This window comes from Oncorhynchus gorbuscha, unplaced genomic scaffold (assembly GCF_021184085.1).
Source record: "Oncorhynchus gorbuscha isolate QuinsamMale2020 ecotype Even-year unplaced genomic scaffold, OgorEven_v1.0 Un_scaffold_3620, whole genome shotgun sequence".
Lineage (NCBI taxonomy): Eukaryota > Metazoa > Chordata > Actinopteri > Salmoniformes > Salmonidae > Oncorhynchus > Oncorhynchus gorbuscha.
The window spans coordinates 16,278-31,718 of NW_025747819.1; the positions used below are offsets into that span (position 1 = coordinate 16,278).

Genomic DNA, 15,441 nt, shown 5'->3' on the forward strand with positions numbered 1-15,441 from the left:
TATTTCGACCCACACTAGTTGCTGACTGCAGGTGGTGGGGTTGGCTGAGACCAGGCAACAAAGAGTCGTCTCCAGGCCTTGGTTGGCTTGCTCCAACTGGCCGTTGGACTTGGGGTGGCCTCGGAGGACAGGTTGGCCGACAACCCAATGAGTGTGCGGAATGCCTTCCAGAACCGGGGAGAGAACTGAGGTCTCCGGTTGTAGACCATGTCCACTGGGAGTCCATGGATCTGGAAGATGTGCTGCACCATGAGCTGTGCCATCTCTGACAGCGCGTAGGTTGGGGAGAGGAATGAAGTGGATGGCTTTGGAAAACCGTTGAGACGGCCATCAGACGGGGGGAGACCCGTAACAAAGTCCAGGGATATGGGAGTCCAGGGATATGGGAGTCCAGGGATATGAGAGTCCAGGGATATGAGAGTCCAGGGATATGAGAGTCCAGGGATATGGGAGTCCAGGGATATGGGAGTCCAGGGATATGGGAGTCCAGGGATATGGGAGTCCAGGGCTATGTGAGTCCAGGGACGGTGCGGAACAGGCAGTGGTTGAAGGAGACCAGCCGGAACTTGCCGGGGGGTCTTGTCCTGTGCACAGATCGTGCATGAAGCGAAGAACGCCGAAAGTCATGAACCATGGTAGGCCACCAAAAGCATTGACGCACAAAGGCCAGGGTCCGACGGGAGCCCAGGCGGCAGGCAAGCTTGGAGGAGTGGGCCCACTCCAGGGCCGAGGATCGGATATCGTCAGGACCAAACATCAGGTTATAAGCCTCCCCCCAAGGGTTCGACTGGGAATGCTGCACCTCACGAACATGCTTCCCTTTTCACCAGGTGTGTGCCATCGCCAGGCATGAGGTGGGAAGCATGGTCTCCGTATCCGGGGGTGTAGCCGCAGGGATATAGCAGTGTGACAGCGCATCCGGCTTACGACTTAACATTCTTGGATCCTGATCGGTATGAGAAGGAGTTGTTGAACCGAATGAAAATCAGGGCCCACCTAGCTTGCCTGGAATTGAGATGCTTGGCGGTGCAGACTTCGGAGACTCTCGGGGGGAACTCGAGTAGCTTCGGGTTCTCTTGGCAGTGGAGGCTTCGGGGACTTCCGGGATGTCTCGGAGGCAAGGTGGAAGACTTGGGCGGACGAGTGAAATCGAACCTCTTTTCCTTCCTACGGTCCCGTAGTCGCCCTCATCCGGATGTTCAAGGTGATGAGCAAGTCGAGATCCGTCGGTAGTTCCCGGGCTACAAGCTCGTCCTTTGATACTCCATTCTGGGAACATGTCGAACAATGCTTTCCGGGTTCTTGGCAATCTCAGCCGCCAACGTGAGAAAATCCACTGCGTAGTCTGCCACATTACAAGAGTAATGGGGAATCCGTGATCAGCAACGTATCAAATGGGGTCCCTCCATCCTTGCAGAGAGACAGCATTGTGGAGCTGGTCTGAGTCAGTCATGGCCAGATTGTATTATTATTTGGGATGTCATAAGGTGAATGCACCAATTTGTAAGTCGCTCTGGATAAGAGCGTCTGCTAAATGACTTAAATGTAATGTAAATGTAAATGTATTTTTCAGGGAAGACCCAGATGCAGACAATGTTTAAATTTATGTATAAGTTTATTTTTAGAACAGGGGACAGGCAGTCTCAGGGTCAGGGCAGGTAGAAGTCAATAATCCAGGGTGGTGTGACAAGCTACAGAAACGGACGGTAGGCTCAGGGTCAGGTCAGGTGGAACGGTCAAAACTAGAAAAGAGTAACTAGAAACAGACAGGCTTGACGAATAAAACGAACTGGCATAAGACAAACAGAGAACGCAGGTATAAATACACTGGGGATAATGGGGTCAACGGGCTACACCTGGAGGGGGGTGGAGACAAGCACAAAGACCGGTGAAACAGATTCCGGTGTGACAAGCATATTTTAACGAAGCATGTGACAAATAAAATGTGGATTAAAATACGTTTCAGTTCTCATTTTGGGTGCATGAACTCTACAATATGTTTCAGACAATATTCTGTTTGAGGTTCTGGAAGTCAAGCAGTAGAACATGTGAGGTTCTGGAACTCAGTTCTGGTGTTCTGTCCCTTGTCAATCTTGTGTATTTCCCCCAGTGATTTAAACAGAAAATTGACACAAAAGTCGATCCAAATACAACTCTGATAAAGAGCAAGTTCTTGTGGTAATGATTTGTTCTTCAGTGTCTTGTCAGTGGTGGAAGAGATACTCTGGAGCTGCTGCAGTGTGTCTGGGGCTGCTGTGTGTTCTCCTACTGGCTGGGATCATAGGCCTGTTTCTCTACCGTGAGTTTGATATGTTCTCACTCAAACATTCTTCATCATCAGTGGTGTAATGACCAGAGATCATTTACATTCCAGTCAATTCAATTCAGAACGGACACCAAATTCCAATTCCACATTTTCCTCATTGAAAAGCATTGAAGAGAATTGAAATTCAATTAGAATTCCAGTTTACTTCCTGAATTGAAATCCACTGTTACCTTGTTCATTGGTCGTATTATTTCCTGAATTGACTGGAATTGAAATGCAACTGACCCCAACCCTGGTCATGTCTGATTGACATTTAACTGACCCCAACCCTGGTCATGTCTGATTGACATTTAACTGACCCCAACCCTGGTCATGTCTGATTGACATTTAACTGACCCCAACCCTGGTCATGTCTGATTGACATTTAACTGACCCCAACCCTGGTCATGTCTGATTGACATTTAACTGACCCCAACCCTGGTCATGTCTGATTGACATTTAACTGACCCCAACCCTGGTCATGTCTGATTGACATTTAACTGACCCCAACCCTGGTCATGTCTGATTGACATTTAACTGACCCCAACCCTGGTCATGTCTGATTGACATTTAACTGACCCCAACCCTGGTCATTGACATCTGATTGACATTTAACTGACCCCAACCCTGGTCATGTCTGATTGACATTTAACTGACCCCAACCCTGGTCATGTCTGATTGACATTTAACTGACCCCAACCCTGGTCATGTCTGATTGACATTTAACTGACCCTAACCCTGGTCATGTCTGATTGACATTTAACTGACCCCAACCCTGGTCATGTCTGATTGACATTTAACTGACCCCAACCCTGGTCATGTCTGATTGACATTTAACTGACCCTGGTCATGTCTGATTGACATTTAACTGACCCTGGTCATGTCTGATTGACATTTAACTGACCCTGGTCATGTCTGATTGACATTTAACTGACCCTGGTCATGTCTGATTGACATTTAACTGACCCTGGTCATGTCTGATTGACATTTAACTGACCCCAACCCTGGTCATGTCTGATTGACATTTAACTGACCCTGGTCATGTCTGATTGACATTTAACTGACCCTGGTCATGTCTGATTGACATTTAACTGACCCCAACCCTGGCCATCTCTAATTAACATTTAACTGACCCTAACCCTGGCCATCTCTGATTAACATTTAACTAACCCTGGTCATGTCTGATTGACATTTAACTGACCCTGGTCATGTCTGATTGACATTTAACTGACCCCAACCCTGGCCATCTCTAATTAACATTTAACTGACCCTGGCCATCTCTAATTAACATTTAACTGACCCTGGCCATCTCTAATTAACATTTAACTGACCCTAACCCTGGTCATGTCTGATTAAAATTTAACTGACCCCAACCCTGGCCATCTCTAATTAACATTTAACTGACCCTGGCCATCTCTAATTAACATTTAACTGACCCTAACCCTGGTCATGTCTGATTAAAATTTAACTGACCCCAACCCTGGCCATCTCTAATTAACATTTAACTGACCCTAACCCTGGTCATGTCTGATTGACATTTAACTGACCCCAACCCTGGCCATCTCTAATTAACATTTAACTGACCCCAACCCTGGCCATCTCTAATTAACATTTAACTGACCCTGGCCATGTCTGATTGACATTTAACTGACCCTGGTCATGTCTGATTGACATTTAACTGACCCTAACCCTGGCCATCTCTGATTAACATTTAACTGACCCTGACCCTGGTCATGTCTGATTGACATTTAACTGACCCCAACCCTGGTCATGTCTGATTGACATTTAACTGACCCCAACCCTGGCCATCTCTAATTAACATTTAACTGACCCTAACCCTGGTCATGTCTGATTGACATTTAACTGACCCTGGCCCTGGTCATGTCTGATTGACATTTAACTGACCCCAACCCTGGCCATGTCTGATTGACATTTAACTGACCCCGACCCTGGTCATGTCTGATTGACATTTAACTGACCCCAACCCTGGTCATGTCTGATTGACATTTAACTGACCCCAACCCTGGTCATGTCTGATTGACATTTAACTGACCCTGGTCATGTCTGATTGACATTTAACTGACCCTGGTCATGTCTGATTGACATTTAACTGACCCTGGTCATGTCTGATTGACATTTAACTGACCCTGGCCATGTCTGATTGACATTTAACTGACCCTGACCCTGGTCATGTCTGATTGACATTTAACTGACCCTGACCCTGGTCATGTCTGATTGACATTTAACTGACCCCGACCCTGGTCATGTCTGATTGACATTTAACTGACCCTGGTCATGTCTGATTGACATTTAACTGACCCTGGTCATGTCTGATTGACATTTAACTGACCCTGGCCATGTCTGATTGACATTTAACTGACCCTGACCCTGGCCATGTCTGATTGACATTTAACTGACCCTGACCCTGGCCATGTCTGATTGACATTTAACTGACCCTGACCCTGGTCATGTCTGATTGACATTTAACTGACCCTGGTCATGTCTGATTGACATTTAACTGACCCTGGCCATGTCTGATTGACATTTAACTGACCCTGACCCTGGTCATGTCTGATTGACATTTAACTGACCCCGACCCTGGTCATGTCTGATTGACATTTAACTGACCCTAACCCTGGTCATGTCTGATTGACATTTAACTGACCCTAACCCTGGTCATGTCTGATTGACATTTAACTGACCCTGACCCTGGTCATGTCTGATTGACATTTAACTGACCCTGGTCATGTCTGATTGACATTTAACTGACCCTGGTCATGTCTGATTGACATTTAACTGACCCTGGTCATGTCTGATTGACATTTAACTGACCCCAACCCTGGTCATGTCTGATTGACATTTAACTGACCCTGACCCTGGTCATCTCTGATTGACATTTAACTGACCCTGACCCTGGTCATGTCTGATTGACATTTAACTGACCCTGGCCATGTCTGATTGACATTTAACTGACCCCAACCCTGGTCATGTCTGATTGACATTTAACTGACCCTGACCCTGGTCATGTCTGATTGACATTTAACTGACCCCAACCCTGGTCATGTCTGATTGACATTTAACTGACCCCAACCCTGGTCATGTCTGATTGACATTTAACTGACCCTAACCCTGGTCATGTCTGATTGACATTTAACTGACCCTGACCCTGGTCATGTCTGATTGACATTTAACTGACCCTGACCCTGGCCATCTCTAATTAACATTTAACTGACCCCAACCCTGGTCATGTCTAATGAACATTTACATTCCAGTCAATTCAATTGTGACAATACACCAAATTCCAATTCCACATTTTCCTCATTCAAAAGCATTGAAGAGAATTCAATTAGAATTCCAGTTTACTTCCTGAATTGAAATGCAACTGACCCCAACTCTGGTAATGTCTGATTAACATTTCCACTGTTACCTTGTTCATTGGTCGTATTATTTCACAGAGAGAAACCAATTGACCAGTTTCAACACCCTGACTGAAGAGAGAGACCAGCTACAGACCAGTTACAACATCCTGACCAAAGAGAGAGACCAGCTACAGACAAACTACAACACCCTGACCAAAGATGGAGACCAGTTACAGACTAGCAACAACACCCTGATCAAAGAGAGAAACCAGCTTCAGATAGAGATAGAACGTCTGACACATTCTTTAGTTGAGAAAGGTGAGTCAAATTGTCTAATGACTGTTCTGTTTGACAGTCTCTGTATCAGTTCACATGCCAGGAAATTCAACTTTAATTAAATACAAAATGTGAGAAAAAATGTATGACTTCCAAACTGTCCATTAGTTAGTGTCCTGTCTTCCTTGAGTGTTTGCTTGATACTTAATTCAATGTTGTATTAAAGTGACTAAAGCAGGAAATGTTCAACTTATAGTGTGTCCGCAAGGATGGAAGAAGCTTGGTAGCAGTTGTTACTACGTCTCTACTGAGAAAAAATCCTGGGAGGAGAGCAGACAGGACTGCAGAAATAGAGGAGCACACCTGGTGGTCATCAAGAGCCAAGAACAACAGGTGTGTGTGAGGTAGAGAGAGAGAGACTAAGCCCACCCTCCTCAACATATATCATTGAGTTGGCACTAGGACGGACAGACAGACGGACAGACAGACAGACAGACAGACAGACAGACAGACAGACAGACAGACAGACAGACAGACAGACAGACAGACAGACAGACAGACAGACAGACAGACAGACAGACAGACAGACAGACAGACAGACAGACAGACAGACAGACAGACAGACAGACAGACAGACAGACAGACAGACAGACAGACAGACAGACAGACAGACAGACAGACAGACAGACAGACAGACAGACAGACAGACAGACAGACATTTGGAACTCACTAAACAAACAACAAAACAAGGAGTTATCTATCCATAATGGAGATGTCTGAGTAAACCACTTCTCCAATCTGTTTGGCTATATAACGAAGAACAAACAGCAAAAACATATACATGAGTCTATCTCTTTTCGATTTTTAATTTGTTTATACCTTCCGGTAACCTGCGATACGTGATATGGAATCGCTATTATTTTTAATTTTTAGAACACACTAAAGAACCTCCAGAAGCTAACCAGCTAACTAGCTACAAGCTATTTAGTCATTGTTAGTTTTTTAAACCTGGATAACACTCGCCAGTCCAGCCCCCCTGCCCCATCCACCGCTGCCCCTGGACTCTGATCACTTGGCTACATAGCTGATGCACGCTGGACTGTCCATTAATCACGGTACTCCATTCTGCTTGTTTGTTTTATCTGTCGGCCCCGTTGCCTAGTCAATGCCATTTTACCTGCTGTTGTTATGCCAGCTGATTAGCTGTTGTCTCACCTACTGTTTTAGCTAGCTCTCCCAATTCAACACCTGTGATTACTGTATGCCTCGCTGTATGTCTCTCTCAAATGTCAATATGCCTTGTATACTGTTGTTCAGGTTAGTTATCATTGTTTTTTATTTTTTTATTTTACCTTTATTTAACCAGGCAAGTCAGTTAAGAACAAATTCTTATTTTCAATGACGGCCTAGGAACAGTGGGTCAACTGCCTGTTCAGGGGCAGAACGACAGATTTGTACCTTGTCAGCTCAGGGGTCTGAACTTGCAACCTTCCGGTTACTAGTCCAATGCTCTAACCACTAGGCTACCCTAGTGGTTATCATTGTTTTAGTTTACAATGGAGCCCCTAGTTCCACTCTTCATACCCCTGATACCTCCTTTTTCCCACCTCCCACACATGCGGTGACCTCACCCATTTCAACCAGCATGTCCAGAGATACAACCTCTCTCATCATCACCCAGTGCCTGGGCTTACCTCCGCTGTACCTGCACCCCACCATACCCCTGTCTGTGCATTATGCCCTGAATATATTCTACCATGCCCAGAAACCTGCTCCTCTTATTCTCTGTCCCCAACGCTCTAGGCGACCAGTTTTGATAGCCTTTAGCCGCACCCTCATACTACTCCTTCTCTGTTCCGCGGGTGATGTGGAGGTAAACCCAGGCCCTGCATGTCCCCAGGCACCCTCATTTGTTGACTTCTGTGATCGAAAAAGCCTTGGTTTCATGCATGTCAACATCAGAAGCCTACTCCCTAAGTTTGTTTTACTCACTGCTTTAGCACACTCTGCTAACCCTGATGTCCTTGTCTGAATCCTGGCTCAGGAAGGCCACCAAAAATTCAGAGATTTCCATACCCAACTATAACATCTTCCGTCAAGATAGAACTGCCAAAGGGGGCGGAGTCGCAGTCTACTGCAGAGATAGCCTGCAAAGTAATGTCATACTTTCCAGGTCCATACCCAAACCCAGACCAACTGGCCCTCCAAATACACCTCCGCTGTCTTCAAGCAGGATCTCAGCGATCACTGCCTCTTTGCCTGTATCCGCTACGGTGCTGCAGTCAAACGACCACCCCTCATCACTGTCAAACGCTCCCTAAAACACTTCTGTGAGCAGGCCTTTCTAATCGACCTGGCCCGGGTATCCTGGAAGGACATTGACCTCATCCCGTCAGTTGAGGATGCCTGGTCATTCTTTAAGAGTAACATCCTCACCATTTTAGATAAGCATGCTCCATTCAAAAAATGTAGAACTAAGAACAGATACAGCCCTTGGTTCACTCCAGACCTGACTGCCCTCGACCAGCACAAAAACATCCTGTGGCGGACTGCAATAGCATCGAATAGCCCCCGTGATATGCAACTGTTCAGGGAAGTCAGGAACCAATACACGCAGTCAGTCAGGAAAGCAAAGGCCAGCTTCTTCAGGCAGAAGTTTGCATCCTGTAGCTCCAACTCCAAAAAGTTCTGGGACACTGTGAAGTCCATGGAGAACAAGAGCACCTCCTCCCAGCTGCCCACTGCACTGAGGCTAGGTAACACGGTCACCATCGATAAATCCATGATTATCGAAAACTTCCACAAGCATTTCTCAACGGCTGGCCATGCCTTCCGCCTGGCTACTCCTACCTCGGCCAACAGCTCCGCCCCCCCCGAAACTCCTCGCCCAAGCCTCTCCAGGTTCTCCTTTACCCAAATCCAGATAGCAGATGTTCTGAAAGAGCTGCAAAACCTGGACCCGTATAAATCAGCGGGGCTTGACAATCTGGACGCTCTATTTCTGAAACTATCTGCCGCCATTGTCGCAACCCCTATTACCAGCCTGTTCAACCTCTCTTTCATATCGTCGGAGATCCCCAAGGATTGGAAAGCTGCCGCAGTCATCCCCCTCTTCAAAGGGGGAGACACCCTGGACCCAAACTGTTACAGACCTATATCCATTCTGCCCTGCATATCTAAGGTCTTCGAAAGCCAAGTCAACAAACAGGTCACTGACCATCTCGAATCCCACCGTACCTTCTCCGCTGTGCAATCTGGTTTCCGAGCCGGTCATGGGTGCACCTCAGCCACACTCAAGGTACTAAACGATATCATAACCGCCATCGATAAAAGACAGTACTGTGCAGCCGTCTTCATCGACCTCGCCAAGGCTTTCGACTCTGTCAATCACCATATTCTTATCGGCAGACTCAGTAGCCTCGGTTTTTCGGATGACTGCCTTGCCTGGTTCACCAATTACTTTGCAGACAGAGTTCAGTGTGTCAAATCGGAGGGCATGCTGTCCGGTCCTCTGGCAGTCTCTATGGGGGTGCCACAGGGTTCAATTCTCGGGCTGACTCTTTTCTCTGTATATATCAATGATGTTTCTTTTGCTGTGGGCGATTCCATGGTCCATTTCAACGCAGACGACACAATTCTATATACTTTCGGCCGGTCATTGGACACTGTGCTATCTAACCTCCAAACGAGCTTCAATGCCATACAACACTCCTTCCTTGGCCTCCAACTGCTCTTAAACGCTAGTAAAACCAAATGCATGCTTTTCAACCGATCGCTGCCTGCGCCCGCATGCCCTACTAGCATCACCACCCTGGATGGTTCCAACCTTGAATATGTGGACAACTATAAGTACCTAGGTGTCTGGCTAGACTGCAAACTCTCCTTCCAGACTCGTATCAAACATCTCCAATCGAAAATCAAATCAAGAGTCGGCTTTCTATTCCGCAACAAAGCCTCCTTCACTCACGCTGCCAAGCTTACCCTAGTAAAACTGACTATCGTACCGATCCTCGACTTCGGCGATGTCATCTACAAAATTGCTTCCAACACTCTACTCAGCAAACTGGATGCAGTTTATCACAGTGCCATCCGTTTTGTCACTAAAGCACCTTATACTACCCACCACTGCGACTTGTATGCTCTAGTCGGCTGGCCCTCGCTACATATTCGTCGCCAGACCCACTGGCTCCAGGTCATCTACAAGGCCATGCTAGGTAAACTCCACCTTATCTCAGTTCACTGGTCACGATGGCAACACCCATCCGCAGCACGCGCTCCAGCAGGTGTATCTCACTGATCATCCCTAAAGCCAACACCTCATTTGGCCGCCTTTCGTTCCAGTACTCTGCTGCCTGTGACTGGAACGAATTGCAAAAATCGCTGAAGTTGGAGACTTATCTCCCTCACCAACTTCAAACATCAGCTATCTGAGCAGCTAACCGATCGCTGCAGCTGTACATAATCTATTGGTAAATAGCACACCCATTTTCACCTACCTCATCCCCACAGTTTTTATTTATTTACTTTTCTGCTCTTTTGCACACCAATATCTCTACCTGTACATGACCATCTGATCATTTATCACTCCAGTGTTAATCTGCAATATTGTAATTATTCGCCTACCTCCTCATGCCTTTTGCACACATTGTATATAGACTCCCCTTTTTTCTACTGTGTTATTGACTTGTTAATTGTTTACTCCATGTGTAACTCTGTGTTGTCTGTTCACACTGCTATGCTTTATCTTGGCCAGGTCGCAGTTGCAAATGAGAACTTGTTCTTGACTAGCCTACCTGGTTAAATAAAGGTGTTCTCAACTAGCCTACCTGGTTAAATAAAGGTGTTCTCAACTAGCCTCCCTGGTTAAATAAAGGTGTTCTCAACTAGCCTACCTGGTTAAATAAAGGTGTTCTCAACTAGCCTACCTGGTTAAATAAAGGTGTTCTCAACTAGCCTACCTGGTTAAATAAAGGTGTTCTCAACTAGCCTACCTGGTTAAATAAAGGTGTTCTCAACTAGCCTACCTGGTTAAATAAAGGTGTTCTCAACTAGCCTACCTGGTTAAATAAAGGTGTTCTCAACTAGCCTACCTGGTTAAATAAAGGTGTTCTCAACTAGCCTACCTGGTTAAATAAAGGTGTTCTCAACTATCCCTGGTTAAATAAAGGTGTTCTCAACTAGCCTACCTGTTACAAAATACAAACTACCTTAACCCAAAAGGGCCTGTGGGGTTGATAAAGGTGTTCTCAACTAGCCTACCTGGTTAAATAAAGGTGTTCTCAACTAGCCTACCTGGTTAAATAAAGGTGTTCTCAACTAGCCTACCTGGTTAAATAAAGGTGTTCTCAACTAGCCTACCAAATTTGGTTAAATAAAGGTGTTCTCAACTAGCCTACCTGGTTAAATAAAGGTTTCTCAACTAGCCTACCTGGTTAAATAAAGGTGTTCTCAACTAGCCTCCCTGGTTAAATAAAGGTGTTCTCAACTAGCCTACCTGGTTAAATAAACAGTTCTCAACTAGCCTCCCTGGTTAAATAAAGGTGTTCTCAACTAGCCTACCTGGTTAAATAAAGGTGTTCTCAACTAGCCTACCTGGTTAAATAAAGGTGTTCTCAACTAGCCTACCTGGTTAAATAAAGGTGTTCTCAACTAGCCTACCTGATTAAATAAAGGTGTTCTCAACTAGCCTCCCTGGTTAAATAAAGGTGTTCTCAACTAGCCTCCCTGGTTAAATAAAGGTGAAATAAAAATATAAAATAAAAAGAATAATCTAAGAATCAACTATTAAAGACTTCCAGATCCCACTTGGACTCAACAATTACATTGAATGAACTACAGGACAAAATACAAACCCTCCAACCCAAAAGGGCCTGTGGGGTTGATGGTATCCTCAATGAAATGATCAAATATACAGACAACAAATTCCAATTGGCTATTCTTAAACTCTTTAACATCATCCTTAGCTCTGGCATCTTCCCCAATATTTGAAATCAAGGACCAATAATATCCTCAATGAAATTATTAAACAGACAGACCAAATTTGGTTTTACTTATTCATTTTGTTTTTAATTTAATTGACTTAAATTCACTTACATCATCCTCAGATGGGGTGGGACAGGGATGCAGCTTAAGCCCCACCCTCATCAACATATATATCAACTAATTAGCGAGGGCACTAGAACAGTCTGCAGCACCCGGCCTCACCCTACTAGAATCTGAAGTCAAATGTCTACTGTTTGCTGATGATCTGGAGCTTCTGTCCCCAACAAAGCAGGGCCATCAGCAGCACCTACATCTTCTGCACAGATTCTGTCAAACCTGGGCCCTTTATTTCACGTTTGTTGATGATCTATTTCACTTGCTTTGGCAATGTTAGCATATGTTTCAATAAAACCCTTAAATTGAAATTTAATTGAAATTTGGGGAGAGGGAAAGAGAGAGATAGAAAGCAGTAATGGCTATGTTTTAACAATGTTGTATCTCTCTCACAACTACAGACATTAGTCAACTGGTTATGTGGAGTATATGGCTATGTCTGGATTGGTCTGACTGACTCTGTTTCTGAGGGGACCTGGAAATGGGTGGACGACACACCACTGACCACAAAGTAAGACATTAATGAATTCTGTGTCACTATGACATCACTGTCTGGAGGAGTATGTTCAAAATGGACAGCCTGATTCTCCTACAGGTATTGGAACAGTGGACAGCCTGATTCTTCTACAGGTATTGGAACAGTGGACAGCCTGATTCTATGTTGTTTCTTCTACAGGTATTGGAACAGTGGACAGCCTGATTCTATGTGTTGTTTCTTCTACAGGTATTGGAACAGTGGACAGCCTGATTCTATGTGTTGTTTCTTCTACAGGTATTGGAACAGTGGACAGCCTGATTCTATGTTGTTTCTTCTACAGGTATTGGAACAGTGGACAGCCTGATTCTACTACAGGTATTGGAACAGTGGACAGCCTGATTCTATGTTGTTTCTTCTACAGGTATTGGAACAGGGTACAGCCTGATTCTCCTACAGGTATTGGAACAGTGGACAGCCTGATTCTATGTGTTGTTTCTTCTACAGGTATTGGAACAGTGGACAGCCTGATTCTATGTGTTGTTTCTTCTACATGTATTGGAACAGTGGGCAGGATTCTATGTCTGATTCTACATGTATTGGAACAGTGTTGTTTCTTCTTCACTGTGTATTGGAACACAGTTTAGTCTTGCTAAATATTTTCTTAACTCTTCTTGCACTGCACTGCCTGATTCTATGTTTTTTCTTCTACAGGTATTGGAACAGTCATACAGCCTGATTTCCTACATGGTATTGGAACAGTGGACAGCCTGATTCTATGTGTTGTTTCTTCTACATGTATTGGAACAGTGGACAGTCTGATTCTATGTGTTGTTTCTTCTACAGGTATTGGAACAGTGGACAGCCTGATTCTATGTGTTGTTTCTTCTACATGTATTGGAACAGTGGACAGTCTGATTCTATGTGTTGTTTCTTCTAAACAGTGTATTGGAACAGTGGGCAGCCTGATTCTATGTTTGTCCTACAGGTATTGGAACAGTAGACAGCCTAATGGTGGTGGAGCTGAGAACTGTGTGTATTTCTACTCCTGGTCATCAGACACAGGAGAATGGTGGGACTATTACTGTTACTATAAATTCAGATGGATCTGTGAGAAATAGGATTCATCCTCGGTACTTTTTACTCGGTAAGATTATGCTAAGTGCTATCAATCGTAAACTATTTTCTGCTTATTCAATTTACCTTGTCAAGAACATACAATATATAACAATACAAATGTATAACACATTATAATAAAAACAGATGCAACAACAATACAATGACTTGATAAGAGAAGGACTGTTCTGTCTGTTGTTGAGGAAATTCACCGTTCTCTACTGTAAGGACTCAAATTCAAAGGAAATCAATATGTACTATCACAGTCACAGAGGTTCACTGACTCAATACAATCCTGATGTTAATTTAGATTATTATTACTTTTTAGTTTAGTCTACTTGCTAAATATTTTTCTTAACTCTTCTTGCACTGCACTGTTGGTTAAGGGCTTGTAAGTCAGCATTTCACTGTAAAGTCTACACTTGTTGTATTCGTGGCATGTGAAAAATAAAGTTTTTGATTTGATTAAGACCCTTCATACTGCGACACAAACAAGTCATATCAGCACGGTTGGTTCCTGCATGAGACTGACTGATACCACACCAGGCTTCTTACCTTAAAACTGGGATACTCCTCTTGGTTCCCAGAGCAATGTTCTGGGTGTACTGGGAAAATGCTTGTACAATGAGTGTAAAAATGTCGTTCTCCTCTTTGGCTGAGGCCCAGGGTTGTGGTCAGGCAGAGGTCGGTAAAAATATTCCAAATTAGCTCCATAATATCGACAGAAACATGGCAAAGGGTTTAGGTCAATCCTCAAGGTGTTTTTCAAATATCAAGATAATATATCAACCGGGAAAGCTGTATTTTCAGTAAGACCGGGAGGAAAAATAGCTACCTCTGTCAGGTCAGGCAGAGGTCGGTAATCAAGAATGTAAATGTAAATGTAATGTGGCAGGCAGGCCCAGGGTTTCAGGTTAGACCCATGTGCAGACCAGAGTAGAGGTAAAATGTTTATTGTTACAACAGGCAGGCCCAGGTCAGCTCAGGCAGAGGTCGATCATCAAGAGTGGGGCAAAGGTACAGGACGGCAGGCAGGCCCAGGGTCAGGTCAGGCAGAGGTCGGTAATCCAGAGTAGGGGCAAAGGTACAGGACGGCAGGCCCAGGCAGGCAGGCAGGCAGGCAGGCAGGCAGGCAGGCAGGCAGGCAGGCACACACACACACACACACACACACACACACACACACACACACACACACACACACACACACACACACACACACACACACACACACACACACACACACACACACACACACACACACACAGAGAGAAAAGCACCAATGCACATAACCCGCCCACCTGAGAATCTGCTTTTCCGCCATCTATTTCCTGTGTTTTCAAGTTTGCAAAATCAATGTCACTTCAATCTCTCTGGATTAATGGTGATTTTAGTATTTAAATGTTGGTTGGGCAAACTTAACAACTCATACAATATCAACTGAACATTTTGTCGAAAACAAATAAATGATTATAAAAATGTTTTGTTTTTTTGCAAAACTGGTGAGTCCCTGAATGACGGGTCGTCACTATTGATCGATTTCATTTTAGTACTGAGACTCTTGCTTGTGCCTGTCGTTTTTTTCCATTAACGTCACGACCATAAAAATGTTTGTAATGACCTGTTAAAGGCTACATTTTAGTCTGGGACTTAACGCACCGTCTCGACACTTTCATCATGAGAAAGAGGAGAAAGATACATTTAGTCTGATCAGTTTTGGGGGAATTTAAAAAAAGTTATAATTTAATACGACTGAAGTGTTTACAAACTAGATGAGCTGAAATGAAGGCAACTTCTGGCAATGAACACTCAGA

General features: G+C 44.6%; 1 protein-coding gene across 1 annotated transcript; it reads left to right on the top strand.

The window, feature by feature from the left end:
* Window positions 1-2,103: 2,103 nt before the first annotated feature.
* Window positions 2,104-13,639, top strand: LOC124028008 (CD209 antigen-like protein E). Its single transcript, XM_046340167.1, has 5 exons — window positions 2,104-2,299; window positions 5,761-5,982; window positions 6,197-6,333; window positions 12,438-12,547; window positions 13,500-13,639. The coding sequence occupies exons 1-5, from the start codon at window positions 2,182-2,184 to the stop codon at window positions 13,630-13,632; spliced, it is 720 nt and encodes a 239-aa protein (XP_046196123.1). The 5' UTR covers window positions 2,104-2,181; the 3' UTR covers window positions 13,633-13,639.
* The last annotated feature ends 1,802 nt before the right edge of the window (window positions 13,640-15,441 follow it).

Coding starts and splice junctions, on each gene's coding strand:
- LOC124028008 (XM_046340167.1), top strand. CDS start 2,182: ATGATTTGTTCTTCAGTGTCTTGTCAGTGGTGGAAGAGATACTCTGGA. Junction 2,300..5,760: donor CATAGGCCTGTTTCTCTACC/GTGAGTTTGATA, acceptor ATTATTTCACAG/AGAGAAACCAATTGACCAGT. Junction 5,983..6,196: donor ACATTCTTTAGTTGAGAAAG/GTGAGTCAAATT, acceptor TTCAACTTATAG/TGTGTCCGCAAGGATGGAAG.